We start from the raw sequence: 24,026 nt of genomic DNA, 5'->3' as shown, positions 1-24,026 counted from the left end.
TGTCTGTTTTAGTGTTTTCCCCCATCAATGTCTTTTAGAAAATCTAAAGATGTGAAAGGAGGCTTCACCTTTCTTTGTTGGCTTGGGGGGCACCACAGGGCCAGGCTGTATGTTGTCATAGAAGTTGCTCATGGCTTTGGGATCAAACTTCCCTGGAAAGTAAATGCAGGGTGAGACTTTCACACTCATCCGGGATAAAAGTGTTTGAAGATGCAGAGAGAAAGAAAACATTCAGTCCTCATCAATGCTGTACTGTAAAACTGAGAAAGAGATGTAATCATTCAGCTAACACATGACATAACATCAAACAAAGACTTAAAGACATATTTTAAAAGGTTTGTAATGGATATTGATTACATTTTATTCGTTTTATTTAGAGCATCAACATATATTATCAATACATTTCTTTATAATCTCTTATCTTTCAAAATAAACTATTGGATTCACTGGGGTGCTAAATTAACACCAGAATGACATGTAGAGAAAAAATACTGAACTATATATACACATTATTAAGCTAATCTTAATCACAAGCTCAAGATATATGCAGAGTACTACAGGGAACACATCACTGCTGTCCTGACATTCAGAAGTCAACAAAAATGTGAAAATATTCTCTGTACATTAACGGCAAATAAAAATGAAAATGTTTCCTATCCTAAAAAGAGACCGTTGTATTCACTAGATACTTGGAGAAATCCTGCCTCGTTTTGCAACAGATGTCACATCAAAGGTGATAGCAGTATTTTGAGATGTTCAGCATTAGCATTTTCATGGTTATCAAATGTCTAACAATGAAAGAGTGCATGTTCTTAATAGAAGACATCAAAATTTTTACCAGATTAACTGACAGACTTTTCAGGGGCCGAACACCAGAAAGTGTGCAACTGTTTGAAAGACATCACAATATACTGATACCTCTTGACTGAAGGAGATCTATTTCTTTTAAGGTACAGTCAATGTCAATCTGAAGTTGTCGGTTCAGGCTTCTTAGTCTTGTCATTTCCTCAGGCTAACAAAAAATAATAAAAAGCTCACGTCAAGTACTAAAATATGCATATGAGTGAAAGTTTTCTCATTTAAGAAGAAGTCCTTAAATTGCACAGAATACAGGAAAGCCTTCTTTTCAAGCATTCCGATCTCAATGTACAAGCCATTGAAACAGAAAACTACATACTAACCTAGTGAAAGCAGTATGAACCTGTGCAAATATCAGTATATTATACAATCCAGATGGGGGTCATAAATTCTATAACATTTGCCATTCACATTTTGACAGTTCACAACTCGGAAAACAATGGGTTTCATTTGTGGCATGCATCTAGTTGCATTATAGGCAAGATCAAAGGGAACTTTCTGGAGATTTAATCCCGTTAACTTCCCCTTAGCCCTTTTAAGAATTACAGAATATTGTATAAAACAGAAAGACAGAACAGGGAAAATACAGGAAGGAAACAGAATGAAGAGAGAAACGGAGAAGAAGGAAAAACACCATGTTGTGACATGTAAAAAGCATATTTTTCAGATCAGTCATCACAGAGACCAGATTTTTTGATAAATCACTTGAACCTGGTTAGAGAGAGTTTACCATCCTACTTATTTTAGGAAATTCTGTTTGCCTTTATTCTGGACTCCTTAGACTAAAAACATTCTCTCCTAGTTTGGTGATTCATCTTTCAAAGAGGATGACACATCCCACTCTGATTTGATTTTGCTGCATTCTTTTATTTAGGAAGCAAGATTCCCCCCCCCCGCTTTTTGGTCTGTTTAGCCATTGCGTAATTGTTCAGGTTACAGGGTTAGCATTCTTTGTTTTGGGGGTGTGTGTATAATATAGGCCTCTGAAATGCCTATTTGTTTCAGGCAGGTTATTTATACACCAGTACATGCATTTAGTGTTACTGCTGTATGTCATGTAATTGTGGTTGTGCAGTTGTCTTAATGGTTGTTAATATCTATCTGTTTGTCCTAGTTTGACGATATCACATCTCTACTGCCAGAGCTGTTCCACACACCTGCACTCGTGTGCATCAAATTGTTGCCCATCAGTGAGGCACGTCTTTGTATTTTTTTACATGCTCCACCTATCTTGTAAGAATATTCACTTGAAAAATTATCTATCTGAATAAAGCCCAAACCCTTACTCAAGGGTAGACTATAAGAGGTCTGCCTTCCAAGAAATACACTCTAACGATGTTGCTTTAGCCAACCGTGCAGTTTAAGCCGATACCCTGGCTGTTCCCAAGAAACACCTGGACGTGATCCCCGGATCAATGAGCTACTAGCTATCATGCTGGCAGGCCGGTTGGATTCTTCTCCTTTGCAGCCTCTCTTATGTTCTTATGACTGCTTGCTTTCTCATTAATGATGAGATCATCAAGGGCGACGAAAAATGAAAGATGAATAACAGAGCCCTTGCACCGACGCCGCACACCACAGGCCTGAAACCATTCCTGCGCACTTGAGGACGACGGCCCCAGGCCCGAGCAGGGCGATCCCCGAGGACTCACCCGCGGAATGAGGGCGGAGGCGTTGACCCGGCGGAAGCGCCGCCGGAGGGCATCGTACTCCATGTCGTTGACGTCGGCCTTGAGCTTCTCCAGCTTCTGCTTCTCCAGGTGCAGCTCCTTCGCCAGCCTCTCCATGCGCGCCCGCTGGTGGAGGAGCAGAGCTGCGGAGATGGGACGCGAGGGCCCGTCAGCTCGCGCCTCATCGCCCGTCCCGGGGGGCACACCGGACCCCATTCCGAAAAAGACTCATCCGTTCATTCGCCGTTTGGCTGCCATCAGAACCCCCTTGAGATCGCAGTGATCAAAGCAGGCTAAATCCTTCCATTTCACTGATGAACACCTGCTGCCACTACACTTCCTCCTGTGCTTGATCAGCAACCCCACCTGGCCTGCTGGTGCAGAAGGGCTGCACTCTTCACCACAGATGTTACTATTGTTATACTCACTCAATAGCAATCTGGCTATTACAGTGACATCACTGATCACAATGCTTTATGCAATCACACACACACACCCCTTCCAATAAGCAAGAAAAACCCAACAGATGAAACAAAGGTCCACTCCAGAGACTTAAAACAATCTTGTACTACAGGCTAAAAAACTGATTGTTTTTAATCTTGAACAGAGAAGACTATGAAGGGACTTGATTCACCAAGAGTACTCTGCTTGCCAAAACTAACCATAAAGAAAAATGCTCATTCTGCTGTGTCGGTACAGTTGTTTCAAAACAATACGACAGCATATAAGCTTTGAAAGTGAACTACAAATTGCAGCCATGATAACGTGGTACAGCAAACTACTGTCACTTTTGCTGCAGTCGGCTTTCATTAATTCACAGAGAAAGATCCCATGTCTAGGCAGCCCCCTGCTGTAGTCCCAGACGTTGCCACAGCGTGGCAGTAGGCTGCCACAGATCTCTCAACAGGAAAGGTTTGCTTCTCGACCCTCCATAAGACAATGGAGATCGAAAGCTCATACATGAGCTAGCGGCACATTTCTAAACTCCTGAGATGGGTGCAAATCAGTTTGCTTTGTGGAACGTACTTTTCCCGTAGAGAGACGGCAACGCGGTGATTTCTGGAAGCACATGTGGAAGCCCCGGAGGAAGGAGACGACAGAACCTCACAGAGGGGACCTCACAGTTTACGGAAAAGTCTTTATCTTATGCAGGGAGTTTCCTGCAGTCGGCACAGATTTCAAACATGGGTCACAGGAGAGCTGGCGCACCCCCTCAAGTTCTGAAAACAAACTCTCGCAAAAGGCTTCGCTACAGACCAGCACGTTTCAAAGTAAACTCCCTTTTTAAAGTTTTAAATTCAAGTCACTCAAAATGGTTATCCTAAGAGAATTACATTTTTAACAATATGTCATATTCTAAACTACTAAATCTTGAAAGTGGGTGCATCAGCGCCAGAAAACACTCAACTGGAGATGGAGATTATACGGTTTTGTTTTTTTAATATCAATCTAATCCAGTCTAATCCGGCACTGCCGGTCTGACACCCCTCCCTTCACCCAGAGGAAAATAAACCTTCTCAAGTTTCCAAGTACTCCGTGACTGTAAAGCAAGTCACGTCTTCATAACGTTTTAGGAGGAAAAAAACAAACAAACTTGCGTGTGCACTCACCATGAAAGTAACTCTTCAAAATGTCCATCTTCGTACGTTAAACACAGCCCCACTGAGGAGTTTCACATTGCGGTAAAGCAGGCTGTACCCACGGGTACAAAGCCGAGCCGCTGTTTCAATAAGGGAGGTCTACCATGTGACGTGCAGACCTCTGCAAACAAGCGGCACTGATTTCGGGAGATAAACAGCAGCCTGCTGGAATGTGGGGGCAACGAAAAGTCTCACCGCCGCGAAGGCGGAACATAGCACTTAACACTAATTAGAAGGCTTTCTGATCTGAGCAGTGAAAAACAGCCGGGATAACTTCACCCTGCATTCTCACTTCCAGTCTGCTTCAGTCCACTGCCCCAGAGAGACAACTTTCACTTTTGTTTCTTCTCACAGGAAGCATTGCACAAGTGCCGGCAGCTGTGTCACGAGCTGCAACAAATTAGCGCGGATGTCCAGAAAACAAACCGCTCTGCAGATATCCGTATCGCGGAGCCAAATGTATACTGGACGATTTTACAGAGGGGATGATCATAAGATGAGCATACACGCATCACACCATGCTTCCTTGGGCCACGACAGAGCTGTCTGCTGGAACGCTTGCTCAAAATGTCTTCTTGGCGAGAGAAAATAGGTCAAAGATTTAAGCTCAACCAAAAGTCCAAAGTCCTGCCTGCCACTAAAATCAAAAACATTTAGTAACTGTGAACATATTTCATTCATCACACTGAAATATGGTAGAGGGTTCTGAACCACATATAGCACACAGGAGGGGTGAATGAATACCTTCCACACACTAGTCTCCTGATCTTAATGTTAGGAGCCTAAAGCCCCTGACACCCAGTACTGGAAGGAGTCAGGCTGTCAACAGCCTATTAATTAAAACACAGGTAAGACTGCTAGCTTGGTCACCTGCACCACATGGATACTGTACTCATACCAAAAGTCTACAATGAAAACTTGCTGATACAACAAAAGAGGAAAAATTAACAAAAGAAACGAAGTCCTTCAACATCAAAGCTTCAGGCTGAATAGTGTGGAGGAGCATACTGTATACGTCTCCGAGGAGGGCTGAAAGGAGCTGCCTGTGACCCTATTTCACCCGTTACCACCCTGCCCAGAAGAAATGCCAAATGCTCAACACACTCATGCTTCACCAGTGCAGTGGTTCGGAATAAAGAGGGGTTCTTTTCAAATACAGACATTTACTTACATCGACTATCTCTTTCTTCCTCTGTTGTGGAAAAACAGGATATTAGCACTGTTTAGGCGCACTCATTTAAATGTGGCAAGACTCCACAAATGGCCCAACATAAAAAAAGATGAAAGCATTTTTGCAAACACAAAAATCAGATAAAAGCACATGAAACAGCTTAATCTGTATAATTAGTATCTGCACAAGAAAGCAAACAACGGTTTCACCTGGGGGACATGTCAGATATCGCCAGCACAGCTCATATTTAGTTTTAATTGTTGTTTCTAAAAGCTAATATGCAACCGAATCCTACAGAAGCCTCTTAATTATAACAATTAACCTGTAGCCACATGAAGAAAGAAGACCTCCAATTTTCTGTTTAACATGCCTGAGTGGGGCTAGAAATGAAGACGTGTACCCCATAATCCCTCGCAGGTAACAGGATTCGGTTTGAATAGTACCTACAGGTATTGTAAATCCGTTGCTGCCAGCTGGTCAGGCTCATTTTGTTCTTCTGCTAATTCCAGCAAGACAATTCCAAAGAAATGATTTCACTGTGTTTTAATATCCACGTCAATCAGCCCTGGAAAGCCGAGCTTCCCTTCAGAGCACGACTCCCGACTGAAACATGTCAATGACATCTAAGGTCATTTCTATGCCCCGCACACATCCCACTGCGTTTCACAGAAACGTTCAGGTAAGAAGTGGTATCTTGGAGGATGGAGATCTGGGAATACGCAGAGCCACAGACTCTTCCCTACCTTGAGTGTAGGCGTAGTCGTCCGAGCCGGAGCTGGACTTCCTGGGGAAGCGGCTGGCGGCGTGGGCGCCGATGGCGCCGGGCAGGGCGGAGATGGGCTGGATCGGCTGCGGGGCGCCCGGGTGCTCCCCGTGCTCCACGAGGTTCAGGAGGCTCTCCGCCTCCACCGTGGGCGACTCGAGATGCCGCGGCTGGACCTGCCTGCCGGGCGACACCTTGATCTTGAAGGTGTAGGTGGAGTTCCCGGGCTGGGTGACCCGGACCCCGCCCCCACCTCCGGGCTGGGGGGACGAGGTGGGCCGCGGGCGGGGGGGGACCTGGTGAATGAACATGCCGGGGTGGTAGGACGCCACCTGGGACTGGCCGGACATGCTCATCTGGCCGCTGGCCAAGCCCCGCGAGGGAGAGCTCGGAGAAGCGTTGGTCGAGATGTACAGCGTGTTCTGCCCCCTCTGCTGCTGCTGCTGGCTGGTCACGGGAGAGGAGCTCCGATTGTGAGCTCTCTGGGGTGCCTCCAGGGTGATCTCGATCTGATTCTTGAGAGAGCCCTTGGCTGACAGGTAGGGGATGTAGGAGACGGGCTGGCCTTGCTGCTGCTGCTGGAAGCTCTGCTGCTGCTGCTGGGGGTGGTACGGAAGGGGTGACATTGTAGGAGGACTGATGGGCATGAAGACGTGGGAGGTCTGGTGCTGGGGGGAGCTGTAAGGCGAAGGGAACTGAGAGGGGGGAGGGGAGCGGTAAGCCGTCTGGGGCATCTGCTTGGAGGGGTACGGAGACTGGTAGGGAGGCGCCTGATAGACGGGCATTGCGTGGGGCGGCTGCTGGCTGTAGGGCTGCATGTGGCACTGCGCCGTGGGGGAGTGCCAGGGGGAGCCCTGTGGGCTCTGGGAGGAGGCGGGCCGGATGTAAACCGCATTGCCCGCGGCGGGGTAGGGGCAGCCGGGGATCTGCAAGGCGCGCGGAGCCGAGGGGATGCTCTGGGACAGGGTGACGGTGATCGGGTTCAGGGCGTACCGGGCGACCGGGGTCAGGGTGGGAGAGAGACCCTGCAGGGCCGGGGGCCCGGGGGGAGGCGTGCCCGCTGTGCGTGCCTGGTCGTTCACGAAGAAGGGGTTGTAACCGGGCGAGGGGGCCACGATGGCAGGGGCGGAGTGGGTCTCCTGGAGCAGGGACACCATCTGGTGCTGCGTGGCCCCCCCAGCGCCCCCTCCTCCTGCCGCGGCTCCAGCACGCTGCGGGTCGATGTGGCCATCGCTGGAGCTGTGCACCAGCGTCCGCCCCCCGCCGTTGGCCTTGCCCCCGTCCCCCGTGTGGTACCCCGTGGGGGAGTGGATGCCCAGGTTGATGTGCAGCATGTGGTTCCTGCTCAGCCTGCCCTCCTCCGGGCTGTGGTATTCCCCATAGAGGTACTTGCTGCTCTCCTGCGACAGGACCCGGCAGCAGGCCTCCAGATTGTTGTTGTTCTGGAAAGGGAAGAAACCGCAGAGCTCAGCAGAGGGGACCTGCACAGGTCATCATAAAGAAACGGTCCCAAGAGCCGTTCACAGTATCGGCGAGTTTATCGGTTTATCTTCACAATGGGCACAGGCCTTCTGGCTTGCATTTTACTAGCTTAGCATCACGGAGAAGATATTTCAGTTGAATCAGAGACACAAACGGTCATGTATTCCTGCTCTTCGGAGAAGTTTAAACACCGTGGATGATGCCAGTCTGCCTTTAGGGTACTGCTTACTTTCTACTTGTGTGGACAAACTCGATACGTTGAGTAACAAACACGTTGGATAGTATAAAGAGTTCTGTGGAATATAGAAAGACATTATCTTGCATTTTAAAGAATAGTGCAAAAGAAGCATGTTATCTGACTGGGAACTGCTCTGAGCAAATACAGCCCATCTTTGATACAGCTCTGACAGCGAATGTAGACACAATTAAGATTACATTCATCAAAATGATAGGCCATTTACATACATCTGAAGCAGAAAGCAGTATGCTGACCCCAGGCGAAAAGGATACAATTTACAAGCTGTGTTTGAAATATACAATTAAAATACAAAGAACAAGACATTAATGTGCAAAACTCGCATTGGCTTCAGTGGCATCTTGCCATCTCATTTCTTATCATTTTTCAATGCTCTGAGTTTAGACTAATTGCTGTTCAGCCAACTGTTGAAAAACAAAAATCAAACAAAAACCAGGTGAAGAGAAATAAATATGACCATAGTACTACATCATAACAAACAGAATTAGTAAGCAGAAGCCACAGCACCAAATGTAAGGGCAGAACTGTCAAATCTTTCTTAAGTAAAAACAACCCATTATAACCTAACAGGATGCAATCACACAATAATCCTCATGTCACCTCTCAGTTTTAACTGCAATTACAGTGCCAAATGAGGTGTTCATATTGTGTGCAGTCATTAACCTTAAACCTCAGCCAGTAACAAGTGCTATTAAATGCCCATCAGAACTAATGCATTGAATTGTAATTATTTGCATCTTTCTATTCTGTAACAGCTTAATCCCTTTTATTGTTCTCTTTAGTAATGCGAATTATTAAATATCCAGAACAATTTTCTTTATTACAATAGCTTCCAATTGCAATTAAACATATGAGGTCAAGTTCAGCCTTGTTTTAATTTTTCAAAGTTTTTCTACACCGGTAGAAATGAACTGTTTCGTAGTGGATGTTTTTTTTTCCAGAGCAGCAGAGTTTGATATTGATCCAAAGATTTGGATTTTTGGATCCTGTGCAATGGGTTACTCCCCAGAACATCCAGAAAAGTAATCTCCCCACAGACCTGTTATATGCCTGTGGTGATGTGTAAAAATTTCTCCATTTTCTGACAAAAGAGACTGATAGGACAAAAGGCTGTTTGATAACTACAAGACAAGGCTGTTTGGTAGCAGGCTCTGTGACACGTGTGGGATACCCTGGCAATATATTCTCATAAACGTGTTTCAGGGAAAACACTGGAAATGAATGCAAGACTTCTTTCATAAGCCAGGGTTACAGGACATTCCTACCACTAAACCTAAATGTCTGCAGACTGGATTAATGCCAATTACTTTTTTCCCCAAAACACTGCAACATTCTGTTGTTTTAACAGCTATTTTGTGTGGAATTTTGCTTCCACGTCATTAATAAAAATACTATGACCATGAGCTTGTGATAAATGATACTTACCAGCACTTTATTTTGATGCTTGTATTAAAACATGTTTTAACACATTCATTAAACTTTGTAATCATGCAACAATAGACCTTTAATTGCTTTCTTTCCAATTTCAACACTTACCATCCAAAACTGTTAATGATGGTATGATTTTAATTGTTTTTCGATATTTAATTCTTCTCTTAAGTTTTCATTTCCCCCCCCCCATTTAGAATGGGTTTTTCCTAGAATTGTTTTGCTTTGTACACAAGGGCATGCAAAATGTATTGTTTTACTACATCAATATAAAGGGGCCCCATTTAGCTCTGTTGGTAAAGCATGACTTGAATCTCGGGCGTCAGGTCCTCCGTGTTGGAGGTTGGGCACAAGGCTAACAGCCCTGACCCGTAAAAAACGAATGTTACGGAAACAGCAACAGGATGTTGCTGCCCCTACGTGCTGGAAGGCATACTGGGCAAACATCCATCACATCAATATAAAGCCCGTATCTTTCTTCATAGATGGATCCTATGTATTTGAAGAGGCTACAGATTAAACATGGTGATATTATAATTATATTTTACAGAAGGCAGGGCAATTAAAAAAACACAGCATTTAATTGTGATCTTTTTGTATATAAAGGCTGTGTGTGATAGTTTTGTTGGAACTCAATATTACTGATACTAAAAACAAAGTGTTTCCTGTCACTACTTACGACAAGTTCACTTTGTTTTCTTGTCGACTATAGCTTTGCACAATTCCGCTGGTGTTTTTATAACTCAAATGTTAACACATTTTAAAAATGTCAGGCTTTGGTTTAATCATTTTGTAGAATGTAAGTTTTCCAAGCATACATCATGTTAATCTCTCTTAATTTCAAATAAGCCTATTGCTCTGACTGAAGTAGCTATATTTAGGATCTTGACAATATCAAGCATAAATATGAAGAAAACCAAAAATGAGGCAAACCATTTCCATTAAAGAATGTGCTGCTCTTCAACTGTTTCTTATTTCAGTGCTTTGTGTCATTAAGAAGACATACATAACATGGGCTATGAAAAATTTCAAAGTGCAGCCAGTTAGGAATTGCAATGAACAAGCTCAGTGTTTTTGTACCAAGCTCTGAAAAGGCTGTTTGCCTGAAACTGCAATAAAACTACAACAAAATTTTAAAAAATGTATGTCTTGTTATATAATAGTATGTCGTAACACAGTGGCCACTTTAATTGTATACATTCTAAAAGGCAAACTGACTGTTGTAGCAAATGTCTGGCACTTAAAGAATGAACAATGATTTTTTTTTTTCAGCTGACATAATAGGAGACTTCTTCAACAATCATTAGCTGTTATAAAGCACAGCTGCAGCTTTCAATTTGGACAGGAGGACTGAAATACACTGAAGACGAAGGCTGAAAGGCAGCTCTTCTGAAACAATCTAGTGCCAAAAGCTAAATCTTAACAAAGCGCGGATTTGGTTATTTCTTTTCTTAACTAAATGTAAGTGAAGCCACAGCTGTACAATTTTAGAGCATGCCTGTGATTATTCCATTGCTGATTCCATCGCAGTTTGAACACAAAGCACAAATGAGGGCAAAAGAGGTTGTTAATGGATACCAGCATGCAGAAAAGTTACTTTGATCTGTTCATTGCTAGGACAGGTGAGAGGAGATGTAGATTCCAGCCGTGTTTGTTGAAATGTACAAATTGGTCCATTTAAACCTTGCAAGCACTGTACCACATAGCACCTCCTTCAGGTAATCAATTTTTCTGTTTTGTGTCAGCCTGCTGAAATATCGCTTTGGATTACACAAACACCGGGCCTGTAAAATGTACATTGTTGATTTCAGGATATGCAATACTTACAAGAGCAGGAAAGACTGCAATCTAAACCATTTGCAGGGCAATGCACTGCATCACATGGTCTACCACTTCTTTCCAGTGCATTATGACTTATAATTGTAAACCAAAGCATCTGTACATTCAGGCTGCCTACAATCCAAAGATTTCATAAGCTTTCTTGTCATAAATTCTTCCACTCACAGAACTTACCCTTTTTTTTTTACACTGTCTATTGATATTCCTGTTGTTGGCTTCATTTTGAATAATTTAATTGTAATGTGCTGAAAAACACTTGAGTGACTGCTGCATCAGCACAAAATCACCTCAACAATGAGCTGACTGGGAAGAGGTGATTTCAGGTAAATGTCAAGCCAGTTGAAAATCAAGTAGGAAAAGAATCCATTTGTCCAGGTTATCAAGAGAATAAGTCTACACTGCTGTCAAGAGCCATCTAGGGTGCTCATTGCCAGTGACTTTTAACGTTGCATGACAAGACGTTACAGCAAAACATGGGCCACCAACAGCGGGCAAGGCTCTGAGTTCCTGACTCACGTCACCTCAGCAAGATCGATCAGAGAACGAGACAGCAAATGCAAGCTGGATCACAGCACACTTTACATATTGCCTGCTTGTACTGCCAGGTTTACACAGCTTATAACCGTCACAATAGACACCCTGCTGATGACAAATATTAACACGTATGACAAATTTTACCGAAGCCAGATTTGTTCAATGAAATGCCGAGAGCTCGGGGGGCGTTGATGGGGGCTGGGTGCAGCGAAGATGCGCGAGTGTGGACATGATGGTCAGTTCAGTACCTGCAGCATGCACTGAGAGACCACCCCCTCCGGGATCTCGGGGAAGCGCTGCTTGAGGTCGAGCAGGATCTGATAGTCCAGCTGCTGACTGCCCTGCGCCATCCCAGGACTGCCGGCGTTTCACCGGGAACGGGAGTCAATGGGCCTGCCAATGGCTACAGTCCTCCAGCTCTTCTTTCATCTTCTGAAAAAATAAACAGAGGGTAATTGTCAGCCTTTCACCTTTCGTACAGAACAAGCGTGTCTTCACAGTGCTATTAGGGCAGACTCTGTTCTGGCAGTTTTCCTAGCCAGTCAGCAAACACTGCTGCAATCTGAAATATGAATGCCAAGAACTAATCTACAGCACGCAGTATCAGTGAAGTTACGCTGATTCAGGAACAATACAAATCACATACAGAAGAAACAGCCCTCGTGAGTGAAGGATGTCACAATCTTTGCTGCCACAGAATCTTCTTCTATGGAAGGATTGGCAGGATATCACTTGAGCCAATTTTAAACATTAAAAAAAGAGAAGTCAGTCTGACTTGTTAAGGAAATTGAATGTATTAAACTGAAGAGGAGAAACTGCTGCAGTACAGTGCTGCACTGATTTTAGCAGCTGAAATATGAATATGTATCTTAACAGCAAGCACAAGCAGGTGAACGTTTTGGTAACGTCATAAGTCACTTCACAGGCAGCTCCAGGAGGTAATGCAAAGCAGAGTCTTTATTTGCACCAGCTTAAAAATTACCTCCACCTTATAAAAAAAAAATGCTACATGTCACAGAAGTCCAATTCCAGCCAAGCAGTGACCTAATTGACCTTGGATGCAACGCTATCTCATTCAATCTGTTCTAGTCTCACAGGCCTGGCAAATACAATCCCTACTCGCTACACAGAAAGGAACGGCTTAATTAAAGCGCAGGCGTTCATACACAGCACAGCCAACGTGGAACCCAGGCACCATCCCAGCATCTCAGGAACCCAAAGCAGCAATTAAAAAGCTCACAGATTTCACGAACAAGGGCTCTGAGCGAGCTGACAAAGAAAAACACTTTTGCTGATCAAAGCTACTGTACTGTTTTCTTTACAACAGGAAGGGGTTCCTGTAAACCTAAGGGTGTAAATCATAGCTCCCCATAGAGCTTGGTACACTCTAAATAAATGTAATACATGCTGCATGTGAGTGTAGTATATACAGGAGTCCTGTATGAGACAAAATGCTGAGTGTTAGAAGTGTAGAATGTATACAGAATGTACTATTTAATGCCTTTTCCAGTTTCTTAAAGTGAATTATCTGATGAACCTGGAATTCCAAGGTTATTGTGCTATACATGCACCTGGCTACTAACACACTCAATGTCTAACGTGAACAGTACATTTTGAGGGAAATAAGTAATATACAAGTTCACATTTTATGTAGCTGTTGTATTAGAGGTTATTAAAGCAACAGAATTATACAGCATACAATAAATAAGAGGGGGTTAAATGTGAAAAGCTGTCATTTCAGGAGCATTGCAGGGTTTCTCATTTTGCCTCAGTACAAGAGATAAACCAGTGCTATACACCTGAGTGAGCAAGTACTGTCACAGAACAGACTTCACTTGGGAAACAACTCTGCTTTATTCCATTCAACAGCTGGCGTGCTCGTCCACACAAAAGCGCCAGACTGTGCACATGCGACATGGAACAAAACAACAAACTCACAACATTAAATTCATAACTGGTATTTATAGGCTCGGGAAAACATAAGTCGTTGCACACCCTTACAATGTTTGAGCATTTAAATCGGCAGCACCCAGGGATACCCTACAAGAAAAGGTTGTAGCTTTCTTATTCAGAGGCAAGTGTGCACATCTTTACATGTTCATAATGGCAGTGTCCTTAAGGTGTGGGATTACACAGCAGCATAGTAATATGACGGGCTATTACTGGAGCTCAGTTGCTAAGGACTTTGATCCTTGCTATTTATATCGTACACAAAAGCTACCAGAAGTGAATGTGCTGGTACACAAAGTTGTTAGTTTCAGCTCTCTGAACAAGTATGTCAATCTGAATAATGCTTTCTCATATAATTACAGATTAACTGTGTGCTACAGCCTGATCTGAATCCTTCAGGTGATAAGCATACTGTGGGAAGCAGCAGAGATCTCAAGAATGCTGGCTTGTAAAATGTACAAACTAGAAATTCTGGATGCCCACGCTACCTTTCAGGTCAGTCAAACATTCTGAAAGTTAATCTAAACAGATACCAAATACTGCAGGTCCTGCTGCACAGTAACGTGTGAAAGCCCATTCTGTTCTCCCTGAGCCAATGGCTTTGTTGCCAATTTAAAAATGCTGACCGCATGCATCAGTACATTTTCATGAGAAGACTCTACTGCAGTTCCAGGGCTATTTCTCCTGTTCTATGTTCTGGATTACTTTGGCTCATCTGCAACAAAAGCTACACTTGAATGTGCTCCTATAGCAGCTAAAATAAAATTAAGATTAACACTGTATTTGAATACTTAATGAATACTTAAAATTACTTTATTTTCCAATAAATGCACATTGCTTTGTGCATATACAGGCAAACTCCAGGACACAAAATCAAATCCTTTGTTCTTAAATGGCACTTGAAAGCATAAATCATACAACAAATGTTGTATCCTGACAGAGATGTTGAAGAATGTCTAAAAAAGTTCCCATTTTACGCTCCTTTGCAAAAAAAAGTGGAGATGGATTCCTGCTTTACTGCTACTACTCGAAAGAAAAGTCACGCATGCAGGAAAAAAAAAGACCTTGTGTGTTAAAAGTACAATGCAGCCAGAAAACAGATTGTAGGCACCGATCATGGAAACTTTTATCACTCATTTTGAACACTAAGCGAAAACACTTTCTCTGCAGTTAACGTGAAGTTAGCTGAACTGACGCAGTACTGCGGTGTCAGCAGGCGCTGCTGTTGTACCAACACAGGCCCATTGAAGAAGAGATACAGAGAAACAAAGAACAGCAGAGGCAGAAGACCCTCGTCTTCGGCACAGATAATCCCTCTGCCCCGAGGCGGGTGTCCGAGATGAAGCCAAAGCCCCGAGGCCAGGGGGGATGAGATGGATAAACATGAAAGCGATCCACAGTCAGCCTGCAGGGAAAGACGCTCCTGTGCGGCTTACAAAAGGCCGCTCTTACAAGCGCAGAGAAAGCTTTCATAGCCACCCTTCAGGAGGTTTGGGATCAACTCAAGAGAGAAGAATAACTCAAGGTGAAATAAAGTTGAGTTCTTCATCGATTTCGAAACTTCCAAGTGATCACATAAAAAAGAATTACAACCATGACGTAAAAGACAGAGAAAACGGATTCTTTTTGTTGTTGCTCACTACCGGTTTGTGGCATCATTTGGAAAATATTCACTTCAGCAATAAGCAAACCCCAACCCCATTTTTTCCCAACAATTCAATAAATGGTCCATAAATCACCTAGAACAGAATGCAAAATAGGGTAAAGCAGACTAAAATCCTCTCTTTTCCGAAACGTAGAAGCACATGATAAATATTTTAATCCTGAATATTAAACTAAATTCAAAACATTCTTGGGTCAGGCTGGGCAAGACTCCACTACTATGTAGCAAAGACTGCTGGATACAAACCTCAACCACAAAAATGATTTTACTTTAAGGACTTAAAACTGCTACAAACCTCTAGCCAGGCCACTGCTGTGTGCCCCAGTTCCTGGCAGACAGCATTAATGAATTTGTGGGTGAATCTATAGCACAGCTGTTAAGTGAAAGCTCAGGGTTATGGTTTTATCTGCTTCAGCCATCTCTAAACCCTTCCCATTATCCCCTGAACTCTTCCCTCACTGCTAAATTTAGAACACTGCTGAAGGAAAGAGTGCTCCTCTGAACAGTGCAATCAGGCAAACACAAACAAGACTAAAGTGGGCGGGTGAGACCCAGCCTAGTTTCCAATCTGATTCCAATCGTTTAGGTCTCTGAAGGGCGTTTACTGAACATGTTCATTCTGTACAAAATATCACAAAAACCAGGAAGCATTTCTACCCCATTAGCAAAACTGGTATGTACTGCAGACAGCAACGGCTCATCTGTAAACAAGCATTTTGTTCTGCAATACTGACCCAAAAGGGGTGAACTTTGGGGGCGTCTCACATCCTGGCCACTTGAAACGTACATTTTCACCATGAGGTCTTCATTGTTGCCAACGTCAGGCTAAAGCACGAGATTGAGAGTCTCCTGCAGATTATTTCTACGCACTGACTGATTCAGATTTCAGTTCTTCCTTTACCGCTCTGTAAACCACAGCTTGCCTGCACTTAACAACCTGGAATGAAAACAGCAAACACACAACCCACATGAAACACTGCAAAAATAACTATGTATGAACAGCAAAATTAAAGTGTTCGAGACTCCAATTAAGACCACAAAATAAGTGAGAACAACATCAAACCTGTTGAGTAAAGAATCTTTGAGATTCACGAAGGAGAACAGTTGCTGTCTGGTAAGCTATAGTATAATTCTGACAGACCTACTGTCCAGCTGACACCCGGGCTTCTAATACGTTAGGAGAAATTTCACTAGCAGGTTCCCTCTTCAATAAATCAAAGTGTTTGGCACAGACTCAAAAGTTAGAGGAAAATCCCCATGATCCAAGGGATTAGACAATAAAAGTAAGCCCCTAAAAGTAACAGCTTTACACAACACTATTGCAAAGGATCCTTACAAGTGGAGTATAACTACCGCAGCTTTGCAAAGGAAAAAAAAGGCATGTTTCTGTTGACATTCTTTACCCCCCAGCCAGTGTTTCAGTCTCTGAATAAATAACTTAAGACGGAGGCCTTTATACCCAAAAATACCCGCTACTTAGCACATTTTATTTTGGCCTTCTCTCGATTTCCTTCACAATACAAATGTCACCATAGTCCATAAACACGCTACATCAGTCTGATCGACAGACACTGGCGGCCTGCAGAATCAAGGCAATCAAACCCCCCTTTAAAAAGTGCAAGAGCATAAGGCTACAAATACCAGGAGACCCATCGGGTTCAGCTGGTTCCGAGCATCTTAACGTCTTGATCTAAAACACACCCTCTCTCCCCAAGGCCGTGTCCCAACACACACTCGTGCGGTCTCATCCCCCGCACGTGCGTGTTCCCGCTCGGTCTGCAAGGACTCGGGGCGTCCCATTTCCAAATCTGTTTCACAAGGGTGCTCAACAGCGCCCCCCAAAGGGCCCTGAATGTGCCCTTCTCTGAAGTCCGCATCGGAGGGGAGTCCGCTGAAGGGAACCACCCCCAGTTGTCACGGAGCGGTGATGTTTCATGGTACAGCCTAGCAAAGTGGAGAGAAGCTGCCATAAAGAACACAATATTCAAACAATAGTCAAATTTAACTTTTTTACGGCATTAAAAATCATAGTATTTTATAGAAAAACAAAATTTAATTAGGCTACTTGAGACTCATACTGTATGTATTCTAGGTACAAAGGGCTGACATAAAGCTCTGATTTTGTCACCCCATTCAGACTGACCAATTGATCCTGTTGACCAATGAATCCTAATCCCAGTCCTCGCTTTGCTGGTGCTTCGCTGCATGGGGAATCCTGTTCACAGCGGGCTAGTGACATGACCCAGGAAAAAACTGCGGAGATGGCTGGTATCATTTGAACAGGACTTCTGTTGAAAAAGTTCTCTCTCAAATATATGCAATTTAACCTCACCTGTCTCCCAAGGGCACCCGCCTCTACAGGACTCAATGACAGTGCCTAGAGATGTCTGGGTAGGCTTTTTACTCATTGTCATGATCAGCGTCTGACTCACACAGAACACAAGCCAGTGTCCATCGTGGACCAGAACAGTAAACAACTAAACCAAGAACCAGATTTACTGACAAACGACTCAACTGCATTCATGTCCTTGATTCCTTACCTTATCTTTTGGTTGCCCTGTATTGCTCAGAGGGGTGCGATCAAATACTGATGACCTGCAGATACTCAGCATGCATTAAAGATGATTAAACTTTCATTAACACCCACCCATGCTCTCATTTCACCCCAGAGAGGCAATAATTACAATGGGTATCCAAGGTGAGAGAATTATGGACCCTTTAATTGTTCTTAAATCAGCTCCGATAATTACAGCCTGAACCGAAACATAACACTTAAAGCATTATCCGACTGAAAATGAAAGCCTTGGGTAGTCCAAGCGAAAGAATAGGTACAGCCTAGGCACTTCTCCAGATTCAGTTGTTTATATGCGGCACTACAGGAAAGCAGGGAATTTTAAGTTGTGCCGTTTCACTGTGTCACTTATTTCCCTTCGACCTGGCAGAGGTCATGCCCCGCAGAAACAGACCCTGAATATGAATCAAACTGCCAAGGTGATGTCCTGCTGCAGAGCAGCTACAAGCTCAGAGTATTCTAAAGCAGTTCCTCCGGCAGTGGTGTTTTAGAACTTGACTGTTCTCTGTGCAAAAACAAATGGTTCTGCTCTAAAATCTAAGTTCATTTCCATCATTCGTTTGTTCTTAAAATCAGGTATAAAGCTAATCTTACTGGCCTTTTTTATTTATTATTTATAAAATGTATATATTTTAATTTATTTACTGCTCGTCTCCTTTTATTCCAGGATAGATACATAAATGCATCCTGGCTCTATTGCCCCCAGGCCATCCTTTTCATTCCGAAATGTTTTACAGCCCAAGACTGTAGCCTTGATGTCTGTTGTTCATGTATGTCAGCTAAAAGATGCAACAGGCAATGAGAGAAGTGAGCAGGATTGGTGTATTTGTTAAAATAAACACCAAAAACTAAAAGGAGCAGACACCATCTCATTGGTGAGAGCTAAAGCACAGTATTCTGGTACAAAATGGTTCTTAAAGAACTCCTTCAAGAAGAGAAATATCTGACTCCTGGTAAAGTAATGTCCTATTTTCTGCAACAAATTAAAAAGGAAAGCGAATACAAAATTAATCTCCCAAAGAGACCAGATTTACTAAATTCGGTTACAACTGGAAAATTAAAAATAAAGTCACCTAAAAATTACTCAAAATCCTGTCTATTTTACTTGTCATTCTTTCTCGAGTATAAACTGTTAACTGTAGCTCTTAAAATTACAGAACAGAAGTGTAATTTTATAGAGGGGAAGATATCCTTACATGGATTCTTACAATCACTAAAAGCCAATACTAACAGGGACAGATTTATAATATCTGCTGCAACTAGAGCCAGGTGCTCACTAATCGGCAAGTGGAGCAGGTTTTCCCCATTATTTTCACTAGTGTAATTTTAAAAACACGTTTGCCAGTTTAGTTTATACTCGCAAAGTTATCCAACAGCAAGACAGACAGAAAACGCATTTTATCCCGATCTTCCCAAGTTCCTGTTCTCAAGGGTTGACCACGCTTGTTTACTGTAAACACCAAGGATAACAATTATCTTAACCGCAGAGCACCAAATGAGACTCTCTGTGGATCTGAAGTAGTTGAAAGGTTTTACATTAAGGACACTTTTATAGGTCCTATAAACTTTTACCGGGTATGAAAAACACACACAGAAATGCTGCTTCATAGCAGAGGCAGACTTGGTATATTATGTGTGCTACTTTGAGTGCCTTAAATCTGTGCTGCAGGTCAAGCTGACCATACTTTCTAGCACAAGACAACTGGATACAACAGAAGCACAGTGTTAGCTTTGCTCTTCTGAAGCTGCAGAGTCCAGGACTCCGCATGCAGTTGTCTCACTCTTATCACCTGAAAGCATCAAACATGAAAGAGGAATTCTAAAAACGCCACCTTGATTGTGAAGGCAAGTGGCGAAACGTTTTGGCATCTTCTAGGATGAAAAGTACGTTAAATATTCAATATTATTATAATTATTTTCATGCTGAAAGGCAAAAACGTCAAACTTAACAGCTACAAAACATGCATCATACCTTCAAACAGCCACTGGGGCCTCTGTTTTGTTCATGCATACAAGAATGGCTTTCCTTCTTTAATGGTGGGGGCTACGACTAAATCTCTTGGCCTGTAACCGGTCCTCCTAATTTGAGGAAGATACATTCCTCAAGTGTCTGCGGATAATGAAATACCCTCTGCTATACTGTATATATATACATACACGGTGGGTATACCTATCACACCTTTCAAACCAAAATAAATATGCCCTTTTACGAAAGAAATACACACAGAACTGCACTACTCTTCCATTATAAAAGGAAGACGATGAACCGAGCTTGTCTGACTGCAAGCACACAAAACTCCAGATGAGGAAGGAGTATATTGGGTTATCACTGGGGTACTGGAGAAGGGTTTGAAATTTTGATTTGAATCAAAGGTTCTTTCTTCCTTTTCTAAGTCAAGGTATGTTGTTTGTCTGCCGTCCTATAACCCTTAGCATCTCCCCAGCGAGGGCTACAACCCTCTGAGCCTGGCTAACTAAATCACACGCCTGCAGGACCACACTACAGTCGGCCTGTCGTTACCCTCTGCTTTACTCCTTTGACACATCTAGGCCCGACTACAAAATAACCAGTGACAAACACGAGGGGGCCATCCAGCCCACACAGCCTGTGTTTTAGTTAGTAGATAAGTGGTCTATGGATCTCACCCAGCTTCTTCTTGAATGAAGCCAGAGTATGGGCATCAACCTCACAGCTGGGTATATTGTTTCATATTTCCATGATTATTTTGGGAGAGAAGTGCCCCCTGTTCCCAGTTTTAAATACCCTTCCAGATAGTTTCCACTTGTAACCCCCGTTTTATGTTTATTCTGAGGACACCCACTTCATTGTCTTTGTCATTGCCTGAAAGAAGAAGATTCTTTCAGATAGTCTTCTCTGTTCAAGACTTAAAAGAACTTCCTCCCTCTCATTTAAAAAACACAATCCAAACTCTCACACAGGTAAAAACACACAAGGCGACAGAGATTCTTCAGATGCTTTAAAACTGAGCACAACAGTCGTCTTCTAGTGCAGCGATTCTGCCACAGACTGGGAGAAACTGCTAGCTACAGCCAGGAAAAAGACTAAACTCGTCTTTTTGAGATGAAAGGCACTGGATCCTTACCACACGAACGGTTTTATAAGTCACTTGTGTGCTCAAGCTTATGATTACATTAAAGTTCAAAGGCAAGGAGGATATCTCCAGTGCTGTACTTTATTATTTAATGCAGCTCGTAAAAAAGAGAACAGGAGGAGCACCTGTGTACAACTCCAGCTGAAGCAAGACCCCAAACAGCACCTGCAGAGCCTGCCCGGCCCAATCATTTCACAGGACCCCGCAGCTGAAAGAATCCTCTCGTTCGAGCCCACGGCCAGTCTGCAGCTCTGGACCGTAACTGGTCTGAGCCACAAGATAAGCTCTCATTTTATTTAAAGTAAATAAATGCTTCAAACAACGCCTCGTTTGAATCGCTTCCATTGAAACTTGACGGAGAAAAAAAAAACTCAGGCTGGAAAGTGAACTTTTTTCCATGACAGTGGCAGAGCAGCCCAGAGTGTTTCATACCGCCTGTGGCCGACGGGTTTGTGCCCTGCCTTGGGCCATTAAGAGAAAAGCTCCCCCATTTCTGCGGCAATGCCATGGGCATGACAGTCCCCAACTGCCACAGCAAACTCACCCTACAGCGTGCACAGGAAAACATTCGCTGGTTAAAGGGGAAGTTCTGTGTAGGTGCTGCAAGAGGAATCTGGACTGCAAAATTTGTAACCCCAGTTTTGCTACTGCTGGGCTTCAGTGAGAGTACTTGATCAGTCTCTTCCATACAGAAAAGAAGAACAGAAATGTTATCTGATCTACACAATAGCCGATGCACATTTTGTTTTGGAGTTTAAAATCAATCTTTCATTAAAGAGGCAGTCTCTCTAAACATCCGTTTGCTGGATCCAGAGTTACTCATTTTACATGAATAACCAGTTGCCCAGGTTGGAGCTCCAGCTTAATGCTCCCCTGATACTTACAGCGTCACCACACACCAGGATAACGCTACAAGTGGGGTAAAAAGAAAGGGCAATAGTTTTGATGATTTCTTCAGGTGATTTGGTTGCACCAGCATTTGCCTGGAATTGATAAAAAGTCCTAGTAGGTGCTGGTGGCCCTACGGGCTTGTGAAAAACGGTGACACGAGGCAACTGTTTAACACAGCAAAGGCTCTTCCACTATCCACTTCCACTATTGGCGGTATCAAATACGCAAAATTGCCCAATTTTGCACGGCTCAGATGAGCACCCTAACAGTCCTGCAGGAGCACAGTGCCCGCTGTGGTAGGCTCCAGCTTTGACACTGGGCACCCCGGCCGCTGGTCTCCAACAGGAATGCACCCACATCACCTGCACCATCCGGGGCAGCGGCGCCGGAGACACCTCCTAAATAATGAAGTATCGCCTGCAGGGGGTGAGAGCCAGCCGCATGGCCACACAGCTGGTGCCAGGAAAAAGGGGGCCACGCCATTGGCCAATCACAAACCCCGACACAGCATGCGGGGGGCCGTGCTGCTGCAGAGCAGAGCCCCAGCGCCATGGAAACAAAGGCCGAGGAGCTACTGCACCTGACCCCGCTGACAGCCCCAGCGCCGAAATACCCCGGCAGACTACAACGGGACCAGGGCAAAAAAAAAACAAACAAACACAGAGCGGGATTCGCGTTGTTCTCCGTGCCGGGAAGCATCAGGGACAGCGGCTCGATGGGCCGCTGTCAGCTCAAACGATATGTGATGATGCCACCGCACCTCAGTGGCACAACTCCCCCCTTTCTGAGATAACGCAGCACGAAGCGGTGATTAAAGGAAGTTCAGCCCGTGCATTGACAGCCAGCCTTTGTTACAGCGACCGTCTATGCCGTGAACAAGACGGCAGGCCTACAAGTTCTTGATGGCACATAAGGGCAACGGAACCCTTCGTTTTTACACCCATTCGCGTTATTATTTCCAGCTACGTTAAAACTGGCATTGGCTCCAGACTCCGCCACACACGCACGATGAGCCTGCCCAAGCCGCACCGCACACACCTGCCAGGGCTGGCAGGGGCAGACGGGGCCAGGGCTGGACGGAAAGAGACCCGTTTCGCCGTGCCGCCGTCTGCCGAGCTGCTCAGAGGGATGAATTCAAAGGAAAGAGAGGAGGAGGGGTGGTGGTGGAAACAAACCAGTGCGTGCAAAGTTACTGTCCGGACATCGCTTTTCCTCACGAACTGTGGCAAAGCAAACCCCGGACGGGCATTCAAGACACTTGTCCCCCCACCTGCAAGCCTGAAAGGTGAGCCTTTCGGGAGCTTGGCGGAGGCGAACACACACCGCGGCACCGACGGAGCGATACACAAGCTGCGGGTCCCTGGACATCACCAGGCGCCACCGCGGACCTCCGGCCGGCGTGCGATGCGGACGCACCGAGGAGTGCATCCGCAGTGCTGGGCAATCGCCCACACTCATTATCAGACCCCACAACAACAGAAACAACAAGAAGAAGAAAAAAAGAGCCCCCCCCCCAAAAAAACGATTAAAAAACACCACACTGTGAAGCTGAGACTCAGATCCCCCTTCCTGGACCCGGTACACTTTTATGTTACATTGTAATGACGATGGCTGAAAGGCGGAGATACTCAGTATCCCCCCCTTCCCCTCCCCATTACTAGAAGTACTATTATATTATTATTACCAGCTGCAGGCTGCAGGTTTGAGTGCAGTTCTTACCGTACTCTCACTCTCTCCCTCCTGCCATGACTCAATCTGGTTCACAGCCTTCATGCACCAGGGAAATATCGCGGCCCCCGGACCGAGCGGGGAGGGGGGAAGGGGGGGGGGTCGGCTCGGCGTCTTACGCTGTCCGGTTCTACTCCACTCTGGATCCCGGCTGCTGGATCACGACGCAGGCCCTGAACCGACGTCAACCAAATTCACAACATGGCGGCGGGGAAGGGGGGTGCTGGGAGTATCGCGAGATTACGGCTCGGCCACCCGGAAGAGAGACATGCCCGCGGTTTGGACGGGAGATCATGACAGACGGAGGAGGGGGGGGTGGTTTAAAAGTGACAGAGGGAAGCGGGAGTTTCTGTCGAACAAGTTCCGTAGACGCGTCGAGTATCACATGAATGCTTTACCATAAAGTAATGACCGGGTTAGCATGCACATGTCGTAACGGGTCAGGAGTACACCCGGCTTCGTCCGTTT

At 44.6% G+C, this 24,026-nt stretch overlaps 1 protein-coding gene across 3 annotated transcripts in view; it reads right to left on the bottom strand.

Annotated features, from left to right (window-relative positions):
• tab3 (TGF-beta activated kinase 1 (MAP3K7) binding protein 3) overlaps positions 1–23,787 on the bottom strand; it is a 29,063-nt gene extending 5,276 nt beyond the window's left edge. Inside the window, exons 1-6 of one of the 3 annotated variants that reach the window (XM_015364300.2) lie at positions 23,678–23,787; positions 11,890–12,073; positions 6,083–7,544; positions 2,511–2,671; positions 919–1,012; positions 69–152 (exon numbers count right to left, since the gene is read on the bottom strand). In XM_015364300.2, coding sequence (XP_015219786.1) covers positions 69–152; positions 919–1,012; positions 2,511–2,671; positions 6,083–7,544; positions 11,890–11,991 — 1,903 coding nt within the window. In that variant the 5' untranslated portion in view covers positions 11,992–12,073; positions 23,678–23,787. The other 2 variants (XM_015364302.2, XM_015364301.2) reach the window with 2 other exon arrangements.
• Positions 23,788–24,026: the final 239 nt, after the last annotated feature.

This window comes from Lepisosteus oculatus, chromosome 15 (assembly GCF_040954835.1).
Source record: "Lepisosteus oculatus isolate fLepOcu1 chromosome 15, fLepOcu1.hap2, whole genome shotgun sequence".
In the NCBI taxonomy this organism is placed as follows: domain Eukaryota; kingdom Metazoa; phylum Chordata; class Actinopteri; order Semionotiformes; family Lepisosteidae; genus Lepisosteus; species Lepisosteus oculatus.
Note: the sequence above shows the minus strand (reverse complement) of the source record. Positions and strands in the feature narration are given on the sequence as shown.